Here is a 25883-nt window from a genome sequence, read left to right on the forward strand (position 1 = left end):
TCTCCTCTGTCCAGTGAGTCTGGTGGTGACGTGAGGCTTAAGGTCCGAATCGCCCGTATGCACATGGATGCGCAGGAGCGGACCGAGACACGTAAGGCCGAGATGGAGTTGCGCCTCAAGGTCCGGAGTTTAGAGATTGAGGCGGATAAACAGGTAAAATTGCGACAGCTTGAGCTGGAGTCAAGGAAAGTTGTCTCTAGGCCAGCTGTGCAAGCTCCTGTGGTTGCCTTGAGTGTTGCAGGTGATGTTTCAACAGCCGCTTTTGATATTAGTAAATATATTTCTTTGGTTCCTCACTTCAGAGAATCCGAGGTGGATACTTATTTTGCCGCGTTTGAACGGTTAGCTACTGCACTTCATTGGCCGAAAGAGGTATGGACTCTGTTGTTACAGTGTAGATTGACCAGGAAGGCTCAAGAGGTTAGTGCAGCACTTCCAGTGGAGGATAGCTTGCAATACGATACTGTAAAGAATGCGATATTTCGTGCGTACGAGTTGGTACCCGAAGCATATCGACAGCGATTTAGAAACCAGAGAAAAACCTCATCGCAAACGTTTGGAGAGTTTGCCCGCGAGAAGGGGGCTCTTTTTGACAAGTGGCCAGCGGCAAGTAAGGTGCAAGGGATTTGATGCTTTTAGAGGATTTTAAAAGTTGTTTATGTGAACATGTGGTCACTTACTTAAACGAACAAAAAGTCACGTCTGTGTCTCAAGCCGCGGTTTGACGGAGGAATATGTATTAACCCATAAGAGCGCATTTGTTCCGGCTCGGTCGGATAAGCCGATGGTATCACTTTTGCCACAGAATGCGAATTCTCGGGTTAAAGTTAGCATTCCCCAGACTAAAGAGACGAGGGAGTGTTTTTACTGTCATAAAATAGGACACGTAATTGGTGACTGTTTGGTGTTAAAGCGAAAACATCAACCGGCGCAACCGAAGGCCGTCGGTTTTGTAAGAACGGTGCCCGTACACTCTGATAATGCTCAGTTGGATAGGGGATTTAAGCCATTTGTAATGAAAGGTTTACTGTCTGTAAGTGGTAAACCTTGTGAGCAAAGGGAAATCCAGATGTTGCGAGACACAGGTGCAATTCAATCTTTTATCGTTGCTGATGTTCTTCCGTTATCGGAGATGACGTTGTGTGGTTCAAGTGTACTCATTCAGGGGATAGGTATGGACATTATACAGGTCCCGTTACACCGTGTACATGTGCAGTGTGAGTTATTTACAGGGTTTGCTAGGGTGGGGGTACGTTCCTCACTTCCTGTGAAAGGGGTTGCATTTATCCTCGGCAATGATCTGGCTGGAGGAAAAGTAACACCAGTTGTAGAGGTGATTGACAAGCCAGACTGTTTTGTTAATGCTGATGATATGGCGGACAGGTATCCGGACAGGATCCAGGTATCTGCAAATGTTGTGACGCGCGCGCAAAAGCGCTGAGTAGGGCATGACATTACGTTGAATGATTCATTCCTGTTGCCACTATTTTCTGAAGAGTTTTCTTCAACAGACCGACCCTGCGCTAACGTTATGACGAATGATAAAACACTTGACGTGGTAACTGATTCAGAGTTGTTGAAAATGCCCATTACGCGTGAGCGGATGATCGCAGATCAACGAGATGATTTTTCTTTGGTCAAGTGTTGGTCTGCTGTTGAACGGCCGACGCCTAAGAAAGACCGTAAAGCTGAGTATGTGATAGACAGTGGATTACTGTTACGTAAGTGGAGACCTGTTGCAGGTGTGGAAATTGAATGGAGTAGACAGCAGGTACTACGTCTGGCTCATGATCATGTTATGTCAGGCCACTTAGGTATTACGAAGACGTACAACCGTATTTTAAGACACTTCTTTTGGTCTGGTCTGAAAAAAGACATGTGTCAGTATTGTCGTATTTGCCATGTATGTCAAGTAACGGGGAAACCGAATCAAAAGATCCCTCCCGCTCCATTGATTCTGATTCCGGTGATTGGTGAGCCCTTTGAGCATGTCATTTTGGAATGCGTGGGCCCGTTACCTAAGACAAGGTCCGGGAATCAGTTTTTATTAACAATTATGTGCTCTGCGACCCGTTTTCCAGAAGCAATTCCCTTAAGAAAAATTACATCTGCAGTTATTGTGAAGTCATTGATTAAATTCTTTTCTACATTTGGGGTACCAAAAATTGTACAGACGGATCAGGGAACGAATTTTCTTTCCAAACTGTTCAGACAGGTGTTACGAACGTTGGAGATCTCGCACCGGGTGTCTAGCGCATATCATCCCGAAAGCCAAGGCGCAATTGAGTGCTTTCACCAGACGCTAAAGTCGATGCTGCGTAAGTACTGTTTAAGTTCCGGGAAAGACTGGGATGAAGGGGTCCCGTTAGTCTTATTTGGCATTCGAGAAACTGTTCAAGAGTCTCTTTGTTTCAGTCCCGCAGACCTGGTGTTTGGGCATACCGTGCGTGGTCCCCTCAAAATTTTAAAAGAGGGAATGTTGAGTGATGCAGTGCCTAAAGAAAATATACTGGATTATGTTAGCCGTTTCAGAGAGCGCTTACATAGTGCCTGTACGTTCGCGAAAGAGTCTCTTGTAGAAGCTCAGAAGACCATGAAAAAACATTTCGATATTAAATCTGTCCATCGGGTATTTAAGCCAGGAGATAGGCAGGAGATAAGTTTTGGCTCTTCTGCCCATTCCTGGTTCTGCGCTGTCTGCACGCTTTGTGGGGCCATTTGTTATATCTGAAAGACTGAGTGAAACAGATTACGTTGTACATACTCCCGATCGAAAACGGAAATTTCGGACATGTCATATAAATATGTTGAAAATGTATTGTTCCAGGGAGTCACGCAAGAGAACTGAAGAGGTTGGGGCGAAGGTTTGTTCTGTTGCCGTATCTACGGCTGTTGTTTCTGTGCCCATGGCTTTTACGAGGAGGAGTCACACACAGGAGTTTTACGAGGAGGAGTCGCCATCTGATGGTGGATGCCGGGATGACGATGATGGTGTGTCTCTTCGTGGTTCGCAGGTGTGTGTGAGACTCTCTAATTCAGAGATACTGTAGAGTTTGCCAGATTTTTTGAATAATCTATCCAAAGTTCAGAAGCAGGATATTATGAACGTGATTAACGATTTTCCCATGTTGTTCGGAGACACTCCGTCTCAAACTAACGTGTTGGAACATAACATTCAGATTACGTGCGAGTCCAATAAGACAACATGCGTATAGAGTAAACAGTATGAAACGGTCAGTGATGAAGTCAGAGGTTGAGTATTTGCAGAAACATGATCTAGCTGAACCTAGCTTCAGTCCATGGAGTTCTCCGTGTCTTCTGGTGCCTAAGCCCGATGGTACATTTCGATTTTGTACAGATTATAGAAAAGTCAACGCTGTTATTGTTCCGGACTGTTATCCTCTGCCGAGGATGGAAGATTGTATAGACAATCTGGGTGCCGCAAAATTTGTGACCAAATTAGACCTCCTTAAGGGTTATTGGCAGGTTCCCCTTACACCTCGTGCAGCAGAGATATCCGCGTTTGTAACGCCTGACACCTTCTGCCAATATAAAGTCATGGCGTTCGGATTACGAAACGCCCCGGCAACATTTCAGCGTTTGGTTAATATTGTGTTGTCCGGGGTACCAAATTGTAACGCTTATCTTGATGACCTGGTGGTATATTCTTCTGACTGGCCAGAGCATTTATCTCTTTTAAGAACTGTGTTTGAACGGCTGGCAAATGCGTCTTTGACGATAAACTTGACGAAATGTGAGTTTGGAAAAGCCACAGTTACATATCTGGGGAAAGTAGTTGCCCAGGGTCAAGTTCGCCCAGTGTTGGCTAAAGTTTCGGCTATCGCTGATTTTCCTGTGCCCACCACCAGACGAGAGTTGCGCCGTTTTCTAGGGATGGCTGGGTATTATAGGGGGTTTTGCCGAAATTTTTCTGCTGTTGTGCAGCCTCTTACCAGGCTGTTAAGTCCTGTGAATGATTTCGTATGGTCGAATGATTGCCAAGATGCTTTTAATAGTATTAAGACCTTGCTAAGCAGTGCGCCTGTTCTGGCCGCTCCAGAATTCTCCCGTCCGTTTAAGATGGAAGTAGACGCGAGTGCTTTTGCCACTGCCGCTGTGTTACTTTGATCTATCGCTGTGACTCTGGGTTAGATCACCCCATTTGTTATTTCTCGCGGAAATTTAACAAACACCAGGTTAATTACTCTACGATAGAGAAGGAAGCCTTAGGACTTCTTTTAGCGTTGCAGTTTTTTGAAGTCTATGTCGGTTCATCTGTGGAACCAGTGACTGTTTACACTGATCATAACCCATTGGTTTTCCTGTCCAGAATGTACAATCATAACCAGCGTCTCATGCATTGGTCATTAGTTGTGCAGGAATATAATCTAAACATCAAGCACAAGAAGGGATCTGAAAACGTTGTCGCTGATGCTTTATCTAGAGCATAATGTAATTTATGTATCCAGTAAGATTTGTTCAGTTTTTTTGTTGTTGTTTTTTTATTTTTACGTTTTGGTTAAGTCTTTAGGAGGGGAAGTGTTACGTACACTGTACGTATTTGGTATGTGGGTGTGTGTGTGTGTGTGTGTCTGTCTCTTTTAGATTGAGGGGATCCCCGTTGTAGACGTCAGCGTTGGAGATGACGTCTCTGCCGCTCCATCCAATCAGGGGTGGCTTTGTGCTTTAAAAGCCGGATCTTCCTCTAGATCGGGGGCTGAAGGTTTAGCTTCCTGCCCCGTGTCATGCTGTGGCGTGGTACTAGAGATTGAGACTTTTGTCTCTCAGTAAAACGTTCTTTGTACCCGTGTGGGTGCCTGATAATGTTGCATGTTCTGTTTCTTCAGTAGTCGTCAATGACGGTGAGGCTGGGAAGGAGAGCACAGGAAAAGCAGGTCGTACGACATACATTGCGCACCACGCAGGACGTTGTTTGCTGTTGTATTACACACACTAGGTTAAGAGAGAGTGCCGTATTGTGTATGTTTTGTTTGTTTAGTTAGAGTAGTGTAGTTTGGGCGTCGTTGACGCTGAATACTTTTTATTTCTACATTTTGCTTTGAAGTTAGTTTAGTGGTTAAATTCAGCTAGTTGTTTTTGTTTTGTTAATTTCTTTGATTTGGCCTCTACTCGTGTTCCCCCTTCCCACCTCGGTTTGTTGAGCATTGTTTATGTTTTTTTTTTGTTTCCTTTACGTATGTTTGTTTGTAAATATTATTGTAAATATTCTTTTTGACACCTTACCCATTTATTTTGCACTGAGCAATAAACCTTTTTTTTAAAAGGTAGTTGTTTGTCCTCTCCGTTTGTTGTCCTTCCTCCAATAGATGCTTGCACAGCTGGTAATATGTTGCATTCCCGTTTAACTCTAGACAATAACTACAGAGGGACGTAACAGCATAATGGACTGTCTTTATAAAGTATCTTCTTATTAAACTGTTTGTACACTTACAAAGTTCTCAATGCTTCGTTTGCATATAGGGAACCTCATTATGCTACCGTGTTAATGAGGCAATTTTGAGCCCTTTTAGTGGTATTAACTAGAAATTTAATTTTACTTACTCTGTGCCCCATAGACAAGCGTTATAAGCTAATTTGTTTTTAGAGATAAAACTCTGTACATTCAATTTTCATGAAAAGGCATCAACGATCTACTCGGTAACCATTTTTTAATTACCCCCTAGGTTTATTTTTCACCGGAGCTGTCCTTTAGGCATATAAGTACCAGTCAAGATAGCTCCTAGTACCCGGATGAGCAGTGTGTTATTCAACTTTAGTGGTTGTTATCTGGGAATAACAAACATACCGCTGGAATGTACAATTAACCAATCAGAATCAAGTACTTCACAGAGCCATGTAATAATCCCAGATAACAACCTGCAAAATGAATAACACACCGCTCATCCGGGTACTACGTGTTAGCTTTACCGGTGCTACTTATATGCTTAATGTGTCACTCCGCTGTCGTTGACTGTCTGTTGCCATCTTGTGGCTGAAACACTTAACCACCATGAGTTACAATGGAAGAAGACTTCAAGGTGTTCACCCAAAAATGAAAATTAGCCCATGATTTACTCACCCTCATCTCATCCTAGGTGTATATGGCATTCTACTTTCAGACGAATAAAACGTCTCGGGTTATGCATATAACCCATGTTCCCTGAGAGGGAATGAGACACTGCATCATCGTAGATGACACATCGGGGAACGCCCTCGGCGTGACGCTACTGAAGCTCATATGAAAAAGCCCAATCTTGATTGGTGTTGCGTCATGACGTAACGAGTGACGGCATACCCGAAGGTAAAAACGGACGCCGGCACAAGCAGATATAGCTTACTGCGATGAAGCAGGCGCTCTGGCGATAGGCCAGGCTACGAGATGCAGTGTCTCGTTCCCTCTCAGGGAACATGGGTTATATGCATAACCCGAGACGTTACAAGCAGATATAGCTTACTGCGATGAAGCAGGCGCTCTGGCGATAGGCCAGGCTACGAGACGCAGTGTCTCGTTTCCTCTCAGGGAACATGGGTTATATGCATAACCCGAGACGTTCCCTTTATCGAGGGAACACGCACTGCGTCATCGTAGATGACACATCGGGGAACGAATACCCACTAGTCCTCACCTATCTTGAGCCCCTTGGTATGGACCGATTCAGTGCATACTCAGGAGGCGAGCACCCTGGCGCCTGGCGTCGCCGGAAGGTGCAGACTGTAATGCCTAATGAAAGTTTGCAGAGTGGCCCACCCGGCCACTTCGCAGATTTCCTGCAAAGAAGCTCCCGAAAGGAGGGCTACCGAAGAGGCCATGCCTCTGGTAGAGTGCGCCCTCACGGCTATCGGTGAAGGCAAGCTGCGCACCTGATAAGCCATGGCTATTGCCTGGACAATCTAGTTACTGATAGTCTGTTTTGCCGCAGGCAGCCCTTTCTTGGGTGGACCAAAGCACACTAACAACTGGTCTGACTTCCTCCACTGGGCAGACCTCTCCAGATAAATCCTCAATGCCCGGACAGGGCAGAGGAGGTGAAGCCTGCCCTCATCTGCCCTCACATGAGGCGGGGGATGGAATGCCTGGAGAACCACCGACCGTACCATGTTAGATGGCACCTTGGGTACGGGTCGGACGCAAGATGGCCTTTACTCCGCCCGGGGCAAACTCCAAGCAATTTGGCGTGACTGCCAATGCCTGGACGTCCCCCACTCTCCTCAGAGAAGTGATGGTAAGGAGAAAGGCCACCTTAAGCGGGAGGTTCTTGGCCTCGGCCAGCTCCAGCGGCTCGAAGGGGGCCTCAACCAACCCCTCAAGCACTACTGCCAGATCCCAGGTTGGAATCCTGGAATGAGCCAGAGGCCTCATCCTCCGTGCTCCTCGGAGGAAACGTACAACCAAATGGTGCCTCCCCAGAGGTCCTTCACCTTACGGTGCGTGGAAAGCCCCTATCGCTGCCACATACCCCTTAAGTGTGGATGGGGTAAGCCCGGAAGAAAACCGATCTTGGAGAAACTCTAGTACTGAAGCTACTGCGCAGTTAACTGGTTTTACCTCACGGTCTCTACACCAAGTGGAAAAAACCTTCCACTTCAGGTTGTACAGCCTCCTGGTGGAAGGAGCCCTGGAGCTGAGTAGGGTCTCAACGACGCCTGCCGACAGACCCTCCTCTATGAGCTGTGCCCCCTCAGGGGCCAGACCCATAGGTTCCATAACTCCGGCTGGGGGTGGTATATCGTGCCCCCTGCCTGAGTCAGCAGATCCTTCCTCAGAGGAATCTGCCATGGAAGGTCGTCTAGCAGGTCTATGATGTCGGAGAACCATACTCTGGATGGCCATCGGGGTGCTACCAAGAGCAGGCGGATGCCTTCCTGGTGGACCCGCTCCAGAACTCCTGGGAGCAGAGTGATCGGGGGAAATGCGTATAGACGCAGCCTCAGCCACGTCTGTGACATGGCTTCCAGGCCCAATGGAGCCGGATGCCTGAGGAAGAACCACAGTAGGCAGTGGGACGTCTCTCGAGACGCAAACAGATCCACTTCCACCTGGCCAAACCTCTCGCATATGGTCTCTACCAACTCTGAATGGAGATGCCAATCCCCGGGCCTCAGCCCCTGCCTAGACAGGATGTCTGCTCCCTGATTCTGGTCCCCAGGGATGTAAACTGCCTTCAGTGACGACAGTTTCCCTTGGGACCACAGGAGGACCTGATGCGCCAGTCTGCACAGAGGACGAGATCCCAGACCCCCCTGACGATTTAGATACGATACCACGGCAGTGTTGTCGGGTCGTATTGGAACATGGTGGCTGCGGAGGTCCGGAAGAAAACTCAGATTTTAGATCTCAGACATCTGAATCAGTCTCTGAGGAGATACAGGTCCAGGATGCTAACTATTCCCGCCATCGTGAGTCAGATCCAGTTCGAGGACTGGTTCGTCACGATAGATCTAAAGGACGCATACTACCATATCTCCATCCTTCCCAGTCACAGGAAGTTCCTGAGGTTCGCTTTTGGGGGCGAAGCGTACCAACATTGGATTCTTCCCTTTGGCCTAGCTCTTTCACCTCGCACCTTCACAAAGTGCATGGATGCAGCCCTGGCTCCGCTAAGACTCCAGGGGATCCGTGTACTAAATTATATCAAAGACTGGTTTATCATGGCCAGGTCGTACAATATGGCAGTTCAGCATCGAGATGCTGTTTTAGCCCATATGAGGTGCTTGGAGCTGAGACTCAACGCGAAGAAAAGTGCATTGACGCCCTCCCAGAGGACCACGTTCCTGGGGGTAGTATGGGACTCGGTAACGATGCGGGCACACATGTCACCCGCACGTATCGAAACTGTACGGGAAGTCTCCAGAGTAAAGCTGGGCCACAGCATCACTGTCAAGCAGTTCCAGAGACTGCGGGGTCTTATGGCAGCAGCGTCCAGTATAATTCCGCTCAGCCTGCTCCACATGAGACCCTTACAGTGGTTGCTGAAGACCAAGGGGTTTTCCCCGAAGGGGAATCCTTTCTGTATGATCAGGGAAACACGCAGATGCCTTCGTTCCCTCATCGTATGGAAGAAACCTTGGTTTCAGGTCTCCCGCCTGCTTCACCTCCTGAAACCTCTCGACGACGGTGCTCACAGCGCCGCCGAAAAGGCCAGAAGGCGAAACCGGGGAATCAAGAAGAAAGTGTCTATCTCTCTCCCTGATCCCCGACAGGTTGAGCCAGAGATGCCTCTCCGCGCACACCAGACCTGCCATGGAGCGGCCGATAGCACGGGCTATCGTGATAGCACCTCCTTTGTGATGCGGAGAGACAAATCTGTGGCCTTCCACAGCTCAGTTATATATCCTCCTCATCGAGCTCCTTCAGCAAGTCTGTTTGTTAGGCCTGCAGAACCCCGAGAGTGTGCAGGCACCCACCAGCGCGACCAGCCGCACTATATGCCCTACCCACCAGCTTCGATGTCTCTCGGCATGGTTTCGAGGGCAATGCCAGGGCCTTTAATGAAGCCGCTGTCTCAGGTGAGAGGTGGCCCGCAAGCGCCTATTCAACCCTAGGCAGCGCTACATAGCCCTTCTCAGATGCCCCGAGCGTGTTGGCGAAATTAAGCACAGGGGGCGTAGTCAAGCGTGCAGAGAAGGGCTTTTCCCACCCCCTGCACAACTCATTGAGATCACGATCTGCGGCGCTGCGCTGCCTCAGCAACCGCGGGCCCAGAACCGCGAGGCTAGCCGGCCTTGTCAAAGACTGCCAGCCGCGAGCGCAGTACCCTCAGCGGCAGCTTATCACACTCACCGCAGGCCGCCCCCTCGAGAGCGGCCCGGGCGTGCCGCACACCGAGGCACTGCAAACAGAGCTGGTGTGTGTCCGTGCCAGCAACGAATCGCGGACAGGGAGGCACACACCATCTGAACTGCTCGCTCGCCATTTCAACAAGAAATCTAATAATATTGAAGCCCTGAGGGACAAACAACACCAAATAGACAGACAAGAACACAGAGTGCGACCGCTGAAGAGCAGGAAGCTATATCTGCTGTGCCGGCGTCCCTTTATACCTTCGGGTATGCCGTCACTCGTTACGTCATGACGCAACACCAATCAAGATTGGGCTTTTTATTCTACGATGACGCAGTGCGAGTTCCCTCGATAAAGGAAACCGGAGTTATATTAAAAAAGTCCTGGGTATTTTAGATGTAGATGTAGATCTGTTTTTGAAGTCCATAAAAACTGCATCTGTCACGCCAGTGATGTAGGGAAACAAATGCTGATCCAATAACAAGTGCAAAAGATCTCTATTACTGACATAGACCAGAGAATGGCAAAAAGCAGAAACTCAAGTCTAGAAACTCATGGCAGGAAGACGAAGTCAGGAGATCTGGAGACGGTGCAGCATGCGTGACACAGGGAGGCAATGGGCAAGGACCAGGCAATGGAAAATAGAGGCTGGAAGGATCCACACACACAACACCAGGAAGATGACTGCACACGAGGAAACACACGGGGACAACTGCGACGATCGACAAACACAGACTGCAGGTGAGGCAATTAAATAGGCAGGTGAGATGAGTTGCAGCTGGTGGAAATGATGATTGCAGTGATCAGTGACCACGCCTCCAACACAACCAAACACACATCAAACAGAATGAGTCAGTGAATCCATGAACCGTGACAGCATCTGTCCATCAAATAACATGCTCCACACGGCTCCGGGGGGTTAATAAAGGTCTTTCAGCCGATTGCATTCCGTATTCAGTTTATGGGAAAAGTGTTGAAAGTGCCTCTGCAGTTCAAAAGGCTGCACACATCTTGAACTGCGAGAAGGCACTTTCAACACTTTTTCCATGACTTTTATCACCGAAACAATACGGCCGAAATGTTGTGATGACGCAAACAGAAACCGCAACCTTCACGTGCTTGTCTAAAGCAACATCTGCGTTTTGTGGTTAATCTCACATCTGATGACGCATCTAAAATATAGGTTGTAACTTGAAAATAGTGCTTTGTTTATGTTTCTGTCAATAGATACATGTACTGGCTCCTAAGTGATACACTACAACAACAGTGATAATGAAAGAAAAATGGTCAGAACTTTGTTCAATGCATGCGAGTGCTTCTGTATGTTCGAATATGACCAGACATTTTCGCTGTCATCACCCGAGTGTAGACCCAGAAGATGAGAATGAGAACTCACATGCGCTGTGAGGAGATCTGTCTCCATGCACTCATCCAGGAACGGGCACATGTCTCACAGCGCACAAATATTGAGTTCTATTTCAAGTCTTGCGCTTAAACAGACAAACTCGCACAAAAAGTATGTCAACATGTCCATCTTGATGAGTATCCAAGCAGACAGTCTGTATGCCTTAAGAGAACTTTATACAGTCAAGAAAGATGACACATTACCGTGGATTAGGTCTTAAAGGGACAGTAGCCTGTTTAATGCGGTTTAATGTCAAATAAAAGATAAGGACATTACTCACTGCTCTTGATTGAATAGCTTTTGTAAGATTAATAAGGATTAATCTTTAATTTAAACAGTTAAATATGCAGTTGTTTTACATGTTTGAATAATTTATTAAATTTCTGTACCTTTCTGCAGGCAGTATGCCTGTGCATTATTATTTAATGTACATGAGTGAGGTCAAGTTAAACATTTTAGTTTACATTGTATTTTATACTGTGCATTGTTGCAATGTACTAAATAAATGTATGCATAATTTGTAATTGATTTATTATTTGAAACTTTAATATTAATTTATGCAATTGCAATGCCTTGATTTTTAGGAAAGTTACACAGTCATAGCCATTAATGCAATGGTTACTATTGGTTACAGCTACTAATAATTGGCATAATGTCTTTCAGTTTTCGGCCTTAGTTTCCTTTTTTCAGTTTTCGGTTTCAGCCAAGAATTTTTATGTCGGCGCAACCCTGATAAAGTTTTAAATATGGATATCTTTCTTAAAGAAACTCATCGATTCACTTCAGAAGTCTTTATTATCCCCCAGAGCTTTGTGGAGCACGTTATTTGATGTACAGATGCATTTTTTTATGTAATTTTAAAAACATCTTTTTAAATATAACTCAGATTTTATTTGTCTGAAAGAAGAATGTCATAAACACCTAGGAGGACTTGAGGGTGAGTAAATCATGGGCTAATTTTCATTTTTGGGTGAACTATCCCTTTCAGCATTAATTTCAACATATATGGTAATAAAACAAATCTTTTCAGCAATAGATAAAGGCATAGGCGTTGCTAGGCCCTTTTTAGGGGGGCCCCCCTAAATTTCTGCCCAGCCCCCCTAAAAATTGTCTGATAAACAGTTTGCAATAATTCGTGAGCGCTTCAGTCTCAGTGGCGGAGCCAGAGGGCTAGTTGGGGTGGCAATTGCCCCCCCAGATGAAGTCCTTGCCACCCCTGTTGCCACCCCGCTGAAAACATTACACTCTTTGAATTTTACTAAAATGTCCCAAATCTCCCAGCGGACGTGAATACATCCTGGCAGCGCGCATAAGCGAGCAGCTGCAGCGTGCTGTTGCTGCTACACTTTTCATTGGTTAAGCTGACACGAAGCTCCTTCGTGACATGCCCCAAACGACTCCAAAACAACGCGGGAAGCAGCACACACATAGTTGCCAGGGTCGCGGTTTTCACGGGAAAAATTACGGAGCCGCGGGTTGCGTTTTTTTGGGCTACAATTAAAAAGTACCGCGGCCGCGAAACAATATAAAAGAGCCAAAGAAAAAATTAAATGGAACAGTTTATTAGTGGGTATTGATCCCCGGGAACGAATTCACTTGGCAACAACCGCTGCACGTGAGTAGACACGTCACTTGAGCATTTCACAAATCAAGCATCATCACGTCACATGAGTTATGCCTTTGGTGGTTTGAAGCATCAGTTCGGTTGTCCGTGGATGAACAAGCAGCACTATAAAATGTCAGGTAAATGGAGAAAACCATCACCACAGATGCTTTCTCTCTTTACTGCTGAAATCTATTCAGCACCACAAGAGAGCATATGTCTAAATGAAGACAGCCCTGAGATTGTAAACTGTACACACACACACACACACACACACAATTTTGGAATCGACTATTTTGATTGTTTTTGAAATAAGTATCTTCAACAAAGCTGCATTTATTTTATTTTAAAAAAAAGTAATGTTGACTGTAATATTGTGAAATATTATTAAAATATAAAGAAACTGTTTTCTATTTGAATATAGTAAAGTGTAATTTATTCTGTGATTTAAAGCTGTGTTTTCAGCATCATTACTCCAGTCTTCAGTGTCACATGATCCTTCAGAAATCCTTATAATATAATTATTTCCTCCTCAACAAACATATGGTTATTATCAATGTTAAAACACTTTTAGGATTATTTAATTATTTAATTAATAGAAAGTAAAAAACAAAAACAAAACAGTATTAATCTGAAATAGAAAACTTTAGTAACATTGTACTACCTGAATCAGTCACCTTTAAAATTCATTTGAAAAGAGCGGCAGGGTTCAGCTCCTCCCCCGTCTTTCAGTCTGCATTGTTGTAGTAGGCTATTAATGCATTTTTAAATCTGCAGCGGCTCCAAGTAGAGCGAACGACAGAAGTAGAGGACAAGTTGTGTGCATTTATCGATAGATTGTCATGATGACATCTACATCTGTGCAGTTCTTATATGATATATATTTTGTTTAATGCAGTTTACATAATGTTGCGCTGTGCTGGAGCAATACAGGATGGTTTCTCATCCACTGCAAGCTTTGATACGTTGTCCCCTCCCTGTTGTCACACCACACTAGTTTTCTTCCAGCGAAAATTGAGCAATTAACACACATGAATGCATGCTTTAGATTTCGATCATCCTTTTTATTTGAAAATGTTAATTTAAAACATTATTGTAGATTGTGTCACTGTCATACATTTCCATGCAGTCATGCACAGGAATGATTAAAAACACATCGTCAGCAGCAGTCAATATGTGAATGACACACAGATAGAAACATCAGTTATTCTTTTTACTATTAAATATAGTTTTGTATTAAATAATGACCCAGGAGTATATAATGACATACTTACATTAGCCTTAACGTAAAGGGATTTGTGATTATTTTTTAAATGTGATATATCACATAAAAAAAATAAAAATAAATCACAAATCCCTTTACTTTAAAGCTAATAAATGTATGTCACGACATGAATCGTGACTTTTGTTCATAGAAGTGGCAAATTGATGGATTCATGTTGTTATTTATTTAATGAATAGAAATAAAAGGTTTAATATAGAATATATTAACATATTGCCAATCTAGACAATTACATTAATACAATATTTGATATTCTTAATTAGTGTTAATGAATATTAGCTGGTAAAATTAATACATTTTCTGGGAATGACTTGATAAAACGCTAAAATGAACTAGATAACATAATCAACATTTTGGTGTTAATATTTCATTATAGATATATATACAACATTTTTTCTTGTCACGTGGGAGTAAGTCTGCAAATGAACAGCAGTCAGGTGAGAACAGAACATGGACAGTCTCTCACCCACAGTATGTTCCTTCCCAATATTAATTGCAGTCATTGTGAACCCTAATATGTGAGGTTGTTTTTATTGTCTGCCAATTTCCACCTATATTCCATAAGAAAAAGCAGTTGTATCAAAGGATAAACCGATACATTTTCTGGCATTATTGACACTCTACAAGAAATTATTAATTTAATAAATAAAAAGTCATTTTTTGGTTTCTCAGAAAAGTCAGTGAAAGAAAGTGAAGTAGAGGCAGAGCAGATTGAAGAAGGCACAGCAGAGAAAGGGCAAGATCATGATCCAGGTGATGAAGTGAAAAGAGTTGGTTTGAATAAAATGTCTGGCCAGTTAACAAATACAAATGAAGTTAAGATTTCTATAATTACCAAACTCATATTTTTATGCGATTGTCACAGTACAGGGACAGAGAGGGCATGAAGAAGAGGAAGACATGAGTCAGGAGAGAGAGGACAGATATGCAGAGAAAGAACTGTACTCAGATGAAGCACAGACAGCAGCTGCACCTTTAGATAAGTTTGACTTGGGTAAAAAAGACACAGGCCCAAAACAGCAAAAATTAAACTATTATCCTCAAGAGAACTTTGGCTTGCAAAAAAGAGCATTCCAGCCTAACTGGTTTCAAACTTCAACACATTTCAAAAACATGAAGGAACTCAATCACACAAGGATTATATTGTCTCCTGGAAAAGTTACAGGTCTAGTGCAGTTCAAGGAAATGTAATACAGCAGATTGAAGCAGTAAATGCTAATGAAATTAGACAAAGAAGGAAGTACATGCAACGTGTTGTGGCTGTGACCTGCATGTTGGGGAAGCAAGGGCTATCATTCAGGGGTCATGATGAAACAGCAGAAAGTCATAATAAGGGCAATTTCATGGAATGCATGGGACTTTTGCAGCAGTTCGATCCTTTCTTGCAGCATTACATACCCCCATCAAACAGCACCTGCCTCTCCCCAGCCAGTCAGAATGAAATGATAGAATGCTGCTCAAAAGAGGTGACAGCAAATATTATCAAAGAAATGCAAAATGTCAAAAATAAAAAAGAGTCAAAAATGTTTGCCATTATGGCAGATGAGGCAAGAGATGGATACACTGAACAGCTAGCAATCTGTGTGAGGTATGTCATCGAGGGCACAGTGAAAGAGAGATTCCTGTCCCTGACAGAGCTGAGAAGTTTTGATGCTAAGTCAATAACAGAAGCATTAGAGAGGAAATTAGAAGAAGATGGAATTTCTCAATTGAAGTGTGTTGCTCAGACATACGATGGGGCAGCAGTGATGAGTGGAGCAACTGGAGGTGTTCAATCTCTTTTCAGGGAGAAGCACCCTGAGGCTATATATGCCCATGAGTTGAATCTCGTCTTGTGCCACACCTGCAGAGGGATTACTGAGGCCACAGAGTTCTTTAGCCTGCTGGAAAGTCTGTATTCATTTTTTAGTTGCTCCCTGGTCAGCCATCACAAGTTTAAAGAAGCACAAACAAAACTGGGATTGCAACCACGTGAATTGGTGCAGCTGTCCAACACACGGTGGGCTTGCCAGCTTAACACAGTGAATGCTGTGCTTGACAATTTGCCTGCCGTCATAGATTGTCTCTCTGCCATCAACACAGCTACTGCAGTGGGGTTGAAAACAAAAATCTGCAAATTCTCATTTGTGTATTTGTTGACTCTTTTCAAGGATCTCTTATCTGTAGTGGCAGGCTTGCACAAATACCTCCAAAAAGAGACAATTGACCTTCCTCAAGCAGTGGCATACAAAGATGCTGTGTGTGACTTCCTAAAGCAGAAACGCAGTGATCCCACTGCTGCAGATATATATGCCAGAGCAAAGACATTGTGTGAAGTTAATCACATTGTAGTTGAGGAGCAACTTTCTGGCCAGAGACAGAAGAAAAAAAGAATGGACGATTTTGTTGTCGAAACAGCTTGCGGTGTGCATAGAAGTATCAGCACAGATGACGAACAAATTAAAACAAAATTACTATATCCATGTCTGGATAGAATGGTAACTGAATTAGAGAACCGTTTTTCTGCTGTAAATGTAGCACTGCTTCAAGGTATTCAAGCATTTAGTCCAGTATCTGATAATTTCCTGTCTGAGCCACATTTAGCAGAACTGGCACACCACTACAACATTGATCTAAAGACAGAGGAAGTCATGGTAGCAAGGTACTTTTTGACACGCAAAAAGCAAGCTGGTGCTGCTCCACAGGACATGATTTCAGTTTATAACCTGCTGGATTTAATCCTGGACCTGGCCTGTAGACCCGTTCGCAATTTGTTGTTGGGGGAATTTCTCATTTGAACTGAGTTAGTGGGTCCCTAGACATGAAAAATCACAGAGGTGCTCGTCCGCCATAGTGCCACGAATGACGTAGTGGTCAAATCAAATATGGCCGCCATCGGATGATGATGAAAATCCAACATATTTGTTTCTGAATGTTTATACACATGTAATACCTCTATTTTGACTAATTCAGTCTTGAGTACCTATAGAGTAGTATTGCATCCTTCATATCTCCGAAAAGTCTTTAGTTTTATTATATTTATAAAAGAAATATGGGCTGTACCGAGTCTTTCTGGAAAAAAACAAGCGCCTGGAGGTGTATCGTGTGGGCGGAGCTAAAGAATGACGAGTGCGGACAAAGCGGTGACGTCCTCAAGCGTGGAGAAGCCAATGGCTATCGATCTCAGCTAATAGATATGATCCAGAATCAGATTCGGAGGCTGAAATAAATTGAACAGGAGAAACATTAACAGCAGGATATGTGTGTGTTTCCTCGCAGTTTGATTCGGTTTATGGACTATTGTAAGGGGCTAAACCTTAGCAGTAGCAAGCAAAACGGTTTTGCACATCATACTAGTGTAACGTTATACATAGAACAGCAATGAAGTCCATTAGCACATTTGAATGACGAAGCACGTGATCGTGTCGTTTACTGATGTTTACTCACGCGACGAGCCAACAGCACAGACATTTGAAGCAGTTTTACTCACCGGCTGCTTCCAAAGCAGGACCGAACCTTTATCGCTGGGACCGCTCCGTCAAAAACACACTTCTTTGGTATGATTTGGTGAAGTCCTGTGACAGCAGTGACTGTAGAGATCCACTTTGCGACGCAGTGTTTGGAGTGTTTATGGGCGTGCATTTCCTCTCTCGCTCTAGTCATGCACGCGCGCGCTCACCCTACCGGGAGAAGAGCCCGTACGGCCCATACAAGGACCTTCCGCTCTGTCGACGTCAAGCCGAGCCATACTCGAAAAAAACTCTCCGAAACTTGTGAGAAACCGGAAGGAGTATTTTTGACACAGAAATACTCCATCAAACGTCCAACATTAGTTTTGAAACTTTGTCTATGTTTAGGATGGGAATCCATGTCTTTAACAGTGTAAAAAGCTCAGTATGCATGAAACAGCATTCCCCCCCCCCTTAAAATGGCATGGTCATAGTCATTTTCCTATTCTGAAGAATCTTAAAAGACATGTACATGCGAACTAACTAAATTTATAGTCTGCCCTTATACTGTGTATTGTGTATACAATACTAGACAGAGTTCACAAAAAATAAGAGGACAAGATTGAACTTTTCTTGTATTTTACCAGGAGTATCAAAAGATACTTCTCACTTCATCTCACTATTGAGCATCACACCAATTGATCAACAGTGAGCATGCTATCATCTTGATGCGTCACTGTCAAAGACAGTGATTAAAGGACATATTCTGACTGGAGATGACTGTATGAGCAACGTGGGGACTAAACATGCTGCTATGGCTTCTGACCCAGTGCAATACTTAGCCAACTTTGAAGAGGCAGACACCTTGACAGAGCAAGATGCAGCTAAGACATTTGATGATTTCAGGATAGAAATCTACACCAGTGGAAGTTCTGGAATTGATGCTCTCCCTTCCACAAGTAGTGGGATCAGAGGCCACATCCAACGAGGGGCTTTTCTGGTTCATACGACATGCCACTTGCTTGCAACTTTGGCACACCCCTGCCATCAAAATGTCTGAAGCCCATACCACCAAGTCTGCTCACATTGTAAGTGTGCAGGCAAGTGTGACAATCGCCGATGTGGCTGTTGTGCTGCTGAAGTTTCATGCACCATATTCTGCCATGGAAAAATCATCCTGTAAAAACCCATCCCACTAACATGCATGAACACATACAGTACACTTTGAGAGAAATCAGACTATATGGTGCACTTTTAGTTAATTTGATATGATGTCATTTGTATCAGTTTTATTGCTTTTTTAGCTTAGAAATCTAGACACACCCTAGTGGCAGCAAAGCTAATTTGCAGCCAGGGTAGTCTAGCAACTCTTCGTTGAATTGTGAGCTGTAAAAAACTAACTCTGGTCAGGCCAATCACATTGTGTAAAGAGTCGGTGGGCGGGCTTAATATAATGACAGCAGAGTTGCGGAGGTTCCGCGTGCTACTTGTAAACAAAGAAGCTGTCAAACAGCGGTCTTTCAAATTGGCTTTGGCCGCGACTCTGGAAGACTCAGAGTTAAGCTTCTCTTTGAGAAAAGAACGGTACTGAAATCATTCTTAAGAAAGGAAGATGTGTTCGGAGTTTTGCCGACCGGATACAGCGAAAGTTTAATCTATCAACTAGTTCCACTTCACCTTCTTCGTTGCTCTGGTTGGTTGTAGCTCTATCCTATTGCGTGCAGAGTGAATTTGAAAGACAACCGTTTATCCCACCTCTCAGATTAAGCACTGCCAATGGAAAGTTCCCAGGCCCAACATCTTGTCAGGCTATTGCTACATAGTTTTATTTGCACCCAATTGTTTTATTTTATATCATTGTACAAACACCCAATTAAAACTTCAAAGGGGATGTTTATAATTGTTACATTTCGTCTCTTCATGTCTTGTTATAATTAAAACAAATCATTGAGGGAAACAATAATAAGTGACTATAAAGAAAAAATATTTTTTTATAAAAAAAATATGTTGACCTTGATATTTCAATGACAAGATGATCCTTAATGTTAAAAAAATATTAGCAATGAATGTTAAATGTCAGATTTAGTAGAATTAAACTTATTGCATCTGGCTTTTATTCCTAATAATGGCCAAGTTATGGCCAAAGTCTTCTGAATAGGAAAATTACCTTGACCATGCCTGATAAAGGTCAAAATTCACCCATTATGGTCATAACAATATCAGAAATTAATTCCACATACAATAGTATGTCTAAATGGAGGTATTACAACTGTATAAACATTCAGAAACATAGAAGTTGGATTTTCATCATCATCCGATGGCGGCCATATTTGATTTGACCACTACGTCATTCGTGGCACTATGGCGGACGAGCACCTCTGTGATTTTTCATGTCTAGGGACCCACTAACTCAGTTCAAATGAGAAATTCCCCCAACACCAAATTGCGAACGGGTCTACAGGACAAGTACTGGATTACATCCCGGGGGTCCTAAACCAGGAAGCAGACATACTGTCGAGGCAGGGGCCGAGGCCCGGGGAATGGAAGCTCCACCCCGAGGTGGTGGAGCTCCTGTGGAAAAAGTATGGAAGAGCAGAGATAGATCTGTTTGCTTCGGCAGAGAACTCTCACTGACCTCAGTGGTTCTCTCTGTCGCACCCAGTCTCACTGGGGCTGGATGCCATGGTTCGGACTGGCCGAGGCAGCCCATGTACGCTTTTCCCCCAATTGCTCTGCTTCCGGGAGTTCTGGAGAGGGTGCGCCGGGACGGGGTCCATCTGTTGCTAGTGGCTCCGTACTGGCCGACCAGAGTATGGTTTTCGGACCTGATGTCCCTCCTGGAAGGCTCTCCGACGGAGATTCTGAACAGAAGGCACCTTCTCTCTCAAGCGGGCGGGGTGTTCCTTCATCCCCATCCAGAGTTATGGAAACTTTGGGCTTGGCCTCTGAGGGGGCCCAGCTCATAGAGGCAGGTCTCTCGGCTGAGGTCGTTGAGACCATTCTTCACTCCAGAGCTCCTTCCGCGAGGAAATTGTACGCACTAAAGTGGAGATTGGACCCAGTTAACTGCCCGGTTGGTACAGTGCTGGAGTTCCTGCAGAAGAGGTTCTCGGCAGGGTTGACCCCCTCCACAATAAAGTTGTACGTAGCGGCCTTAGCTGCTTTCCACACTCGTTTGGGTGGGGTTTCGTTGGGGAGACACCCGTTAGTTACTCGTTTCCTGCGTGGTACCTTAAGGCTGAGGCCGGTAGTATATTCGAGGGTACCGGTCTGGGACATGGCCACTGTGCTCCAGGGCCTATCTGTGGCACCTTTCGAGCCTATAGAGGAGGTGTCGGACAAATTCTTGACACTTCCCTGAAGAGGGAACGAGATGCTGCGTCACCCTGCCATACTCCCTGCATGCCTGTGATCACTTACTTCAGGCTTTCCGAAGCTAGTTTCTGTTTGTGTTCGCGGGTGCTTTATAGTTTTCCGGGTCTATGACATCACCCGCCTATGACGTTCCGTCTTCCGATTGGACTGATTCGACATGCGCTTCATGACACAATCACGCAGAGGCATTCTCACAGCGTTTCGAAGCAGCATCTCGTTCCCTCTTAAGGGGAACTAAGGTTACATACGTAACCGAGACGTTTTTAAATATATTAAAAAAAGTAATTTAAATAGATTTTACACACTAATTACAATATTGTATCGCATATCGAATATCGCATTATTTAACAAGGTATTGCATATCGCATTTTTCTTCAATATCGCGCAGCCCTAGCCTGAATCCACTTGGAATGGTTTGGACTGCTCTCTCAGTAGCCGTGTTTCCATTACAGATTTGCACAAAACCTTTGTGATATTTAGGCGGCTAAATGTTGATAAAAAACTATTGTGAAATGACGGCGTTTCCATTAACCGCCGTTATGCGGATAAAACTTTGTTTTCCCTCTCATGTTAAGTAATTCCAAAAAGTATGCAAAATATGTTGGTAAGTTTGTGAATATCCCATCACCGCAATAGCCATTTTTTTGAAATGGAAGGATAGGCATGTTACCCGTGTAACATTAATTAAAATAAAATAAAACTAAATGTTTGAATTTGCAGGATGGTAACTGGTTTGGTTTTTTATTTTTTATTTTTCCGGTAATTTGGCTTTAAATTTCATTTAGAAATGTGAACTAAATTTAGTAATGCTTTTAAAATAAAAAAAACTTTGTGTTTAATACACAAAATAAATGTTTAAAATGAAGAGTTTGGAGTGAGTGCATGCATGCATGCAAAATAATCAGTTCTCTGAATCAGCGACCTTCAATATCTTGCACATATATGTATGGTTAAAAATGTCTATTGTATTGTGAGATATATCCGCTGCCAAAAAGGACAATGTCCATCAGAATGCGCCGGCGATAACGTAGCCTATTTAATTAGGCTATGTTTAAATATTAGCCTAGACTTTTTTTTAAATTTATTTCATATGTTGATTATCAAAAAAGCAGCATGAGTAAGATTGTATTTTTTAATAAAAGTTACATAGTTTTATTGGTGTTTGGCCAGACTTCAACCTCACTATATCCACTATCTCAACCTATCTCTTTCTATTAAATTGAGCAAAAACACATGAGATAACAATTAATTTTAACATTTAACCTCCTTTAAACCAGAAGCAAAGCATGATCGGAAGTATACATTTGTTGTAAGTCATTCTGTAAAAGTGTTTATATGTGTGTACATGTATGCATTCACATTAATATGGGAAATTCAATATACAGTTAGGCTACACAATAAATGATAAAACTTTATGAATATTACATGCAATGCTATTTATGTCTTAATTACTAAATATTTTATGTGTTAAAATATAGCCATACAAGGTCAATGCATACATTACAGTATATTAAATAAGGCTTTAGTTTCCTTTATTCCTTTATATTCCCTTTAACATATTTTGCAAATAATTGCATACAATTCACATAGTAAAATAAACACTCAAAAATAGCCTTAGTTCTGTCATCGCAAACTGCGTATTGAACGGAAATTAATCGCGGTTCATTGCCTTCCAGCGGGACCATGAAGTGTTGAGCTCTAGGTAAGATTTGTGTTTGTCATGCCATTTTCAATGCAAATGATAACTTATTTAATGGCAAGATTTGCTAAAAGATTTGTAAATTGTTCGTTTCTGTTATCATGTCGGTTCCACAGCCTTTGTGTTAGGTAACGTACAGGTAACGTTAAGCCTAATTATGCTGCGCATGTGCAAAATTTAAACAATTACAATTATTTAATGTGCAAAAACAACAAGTGAAAAATAATTATATTCGTATTAAAGTTATTAAACTATACGATTGGCCTCCTCATTTTTTTAGTCCCCTTGAATAAAAGCGTCTGCTAAATGATCAAATGTAAAAAAACAACTATTCTTGTTGTTTAACTATGTAATTTGGTATTAACTAAACCGAAAAGCTCATGGTTTGCATAGATAACGTTATAAAACGATTTGCTGTGTGACACCAACAAAAAGCAAAAGTTAGAATAAATAGAGTGGTCAAGAAGATTTTCTTTTTCTTCCACAGAAAGATCTTTATGAAAACCTTTGAAGACCACGCAAGAAGAATTGTACCACAGGTTTAGCCATAGACTGTTTCATTCCATGGGAATGGGAAGTGTTGAAGAAGTTTATGTTAAGTGAGTTGTAAGACTTTAAATAATGTTAACAAATGAGACTTTATTGTAATGTATTAACCAGAGGTGTCAGGTAACGAAGTACAAAAACTTTGTTACCTTACTTAAGTAGAAATTTTGGGTATCTATACTTTACTGGAGTAATTATTTTTCTGCTTACTTTTTACTTCTACTCCTTACATTTTCACGCAATTATCTGTACTTTCTACTCCTTACTTTTTAAAAATAGCCTCGTTACAACTCATCAGCAACTCATACTACTTTCATTTCATCTTGTTTAAAAAAAAAACTATGCAGATAAATCGCGTCATCCGAATTGGTTACTATACGCGAATGCGATCCATCGAGCTTGCACATTATTCAAAGCACAAATCAACACGTTGTTGCCAGATTGGGCGGTTTCCAGCGGAAGAGCACGCTTTCAGTCAGTCAGCGATCAGCAGGCAGACGCGTTCACTCATTAAAGCCCGGTTTTTAACGCGATAACTCGTCGTAGCTGTATATTCAAGTGATCGCTATGCTAAAGTGGTATACATACAGTATATAGGCTACAAGCCGTTTCTACAGTAAGGAGTGGGAGAGTGAACCAACTCTCAAACGTGGATTACACCTGTGACTCAAAGAGTCTTTATAAATATAATCCTGATTCCTGTCCATCATAATATACACACTCAGGACACACAACCCTAACAGCTGCTGAAAGAGGTTTGAATAAATGAATCCGTTTTGACTGGGCTAAGTGCGTGTTCTATGAAATTCACAAGGGTACTGTGGTTTTGTCAGTGCAAAGAAGCGCATTGTTTTAATTTTTTTGGATTATTGTACAGTATCAATGAATTACGCATTTTGGCAGTGGTGTGTTATTAACGTGTGAAATGCCTGTTAATTATGTGCTTTTTCTGATCTCTTATATTGGGCACTGTTTGCACTTAAAGTGGCTTATTCAATAAAATAATATCACATTATTTTGGCATTTAAAGTTTTGGTGGGGGGCGGGTTTTGGTGAGCTTTGAGCCCTGCACAGGCCTCAATTCTTTGCCCTAGGACGACTGGAGCCCGTGTTTAGTTTCTTTTTTGAATCCTCCTTGTGACATACTCCTGCAGTCATTAAAATAGTTCAGCTTTGTTTTTAATGTCCAAGTAGTTATATTTCGTTTTGTTTCTTTATTAAGTTAATTTAGAAAAATGTTTGGATAATATTTTGTTTGTTAAATTAAAGTTTTTATTTTTTTAAAGTGACAACCAAGCAGTCAGCAGCCGACAGTGGGTATGAGGTGAAAATTGGCCCGAAGCCTGGCCCCAGGGGGCGTAAAAAAGTCGGGTTCGGGCAAATGTAGGGCTCTAAATCATCGACCCAATCTGGCAACACTGATCACACGCTAGCTGTGTCCCAAAGTGAAGGGTGCGCACTTCGAAGGCCATGCACTTCGAAGGCCAGGCCAAGCCACGCCTTCAAAGTGCACGAAGCGGCACGAAGGGCGAACCGAGGGGCAGGGTTGCCAGGTCTGAATAATAAACCCCTCCAATTGTTATTCAAAAGTATCGCAATCACGGCCAGAATGGGCCAAAATATCCCAAAAGGCGGGTTGCGGGCGGTAGAAATATTGCTTAAGTAAAGACAACTTAACCTGTGGACTATAGGCTACAAATACCCCAAGCAACAGTAGCCTAAATGCAACCCCATTCCAGACTTGGCAACCATGAACCAAGCGTCGTTCATGGCCTAGCAGGTTGTGACAACTGACAGCTGACGTTCGTGAGGAGATTTTAAAAAGAGAAATGGAGCATTTATAATAATAATAATAATAATAATAATAATAATAATAATAATAATAACAATACTTTTATATATATATATATATATATATATATATATATATATATATATATATATACAGTCTTGTTCAAAATAATAGCAGTACAATGTGACTAACCAGAATAATCAAGGTTTTTCGTATATTTTTTTATTGCTACGTGGCGAACAAGTTACCAGTAGGTTCAGTAGATTCTCAGAAAACAAATGAGACCCAGCATTCATGATATGCACGCTCTTAAGGCTGTGCAATTGGGCAATTAGTTGAATTAGTTGAAAGGGGTGTGTTAAAAAAATAGCAGTGTGGCATTCAATCACTGAGGTCATCAATTTTGTGAAGAAACAGGTGTGAATCAGGTGGCCCCTATTTAAGGATGAAGCCAACACTTGTTGAACATGCATTTGAAAGCTGAGGAAAATGGATCGTTCAAGACATTGTTCAGAAGAACAGCGTACTTTGATTAAAAAGTTGATTAGAGAGGGGAAAACCTATAAAGAGGTGCAAAAAATGATAGGCTGTTCAGCTAAAATGATCTCCAATGCCTTAAAATGGAGAGCAAAACCAGAGAGACGTGGAAGAAAACGGAAGACAACCATCAAAATGGATAGAAGAATAACCAGAATGGCAAAGGCTCAGCCAATGATCACCTCCAGGATGATCAAAGACAGTCTGGAGTTACCTGTAAGTACTGTGACAGTTAGAAGACGTCTGTGTGAAGCTAATCTATTTTCAAGAATCCCCCGCAAAGTCCCTCTGTTAAAAAAAAGGCATGTGCAGAAGAGGTTACAAATTACCAAAGAACACATCAACTGGCCTAAAGAGAAATGGAGGAACATTTTGTGGACTGATGAGAGTAAAATTGTTCTTTTTGGGTCCAAGGGCCACAGGCAGTTTGTGAGA

General features: G+C 42.8%; 2 protein-coding genes across 2 annotated transcripts in view; both read left to right on the forward strand.

Annotated features, from left to right (window-relative positions):
- Positions 1-25883, forward strand: part of arhgap23b (Rho GTPase activating protein 23b) — a 266684-nt gene that overhangs the window by 2167 nt on the left and 238634 nt on the right.
- On the forward strand, positions 14807-16848 carry LOC137056488 (zinc finger MYM-type protein 1-like). The gene is made up of 2 exons (XM_067430611.1): positions 14807-14824; positions 14937-16848. The coding sequence occupies exon 2, from the start codon at positions 15316-15318 to the stop codon at positions 16846-16848; it is 1533 nt and encodes a 510-aa protein (XP_067286712.1). The 5' UTR covers positions 14807-14824; positions 14937-15315.

Source organism: Pseudorasbora parva, chromosome 21 (genome assembly GCF_024679245.1).
Source record: "Pseudorasbora parva isolate DD20220531a chromosome 21, ASM2467924v1, whole genome shotgun sequence".
NCBI lineage: Eukaryota > Metazoa > Chordata > Actinopteri > Cypriniformes > Gobionidae > Pseudorasbora > Pseudorasbora parva.

What these genes read in the sequence shown, in the direction of transcription:
- LOC137056488 (XM_067430611.1), top strand. Translation starts at nt 15,316, where the DNA reads ATGCAACGTGTTGTGGCTGTGACCTGCATGTTGGGGAAGCAAGGGCTA.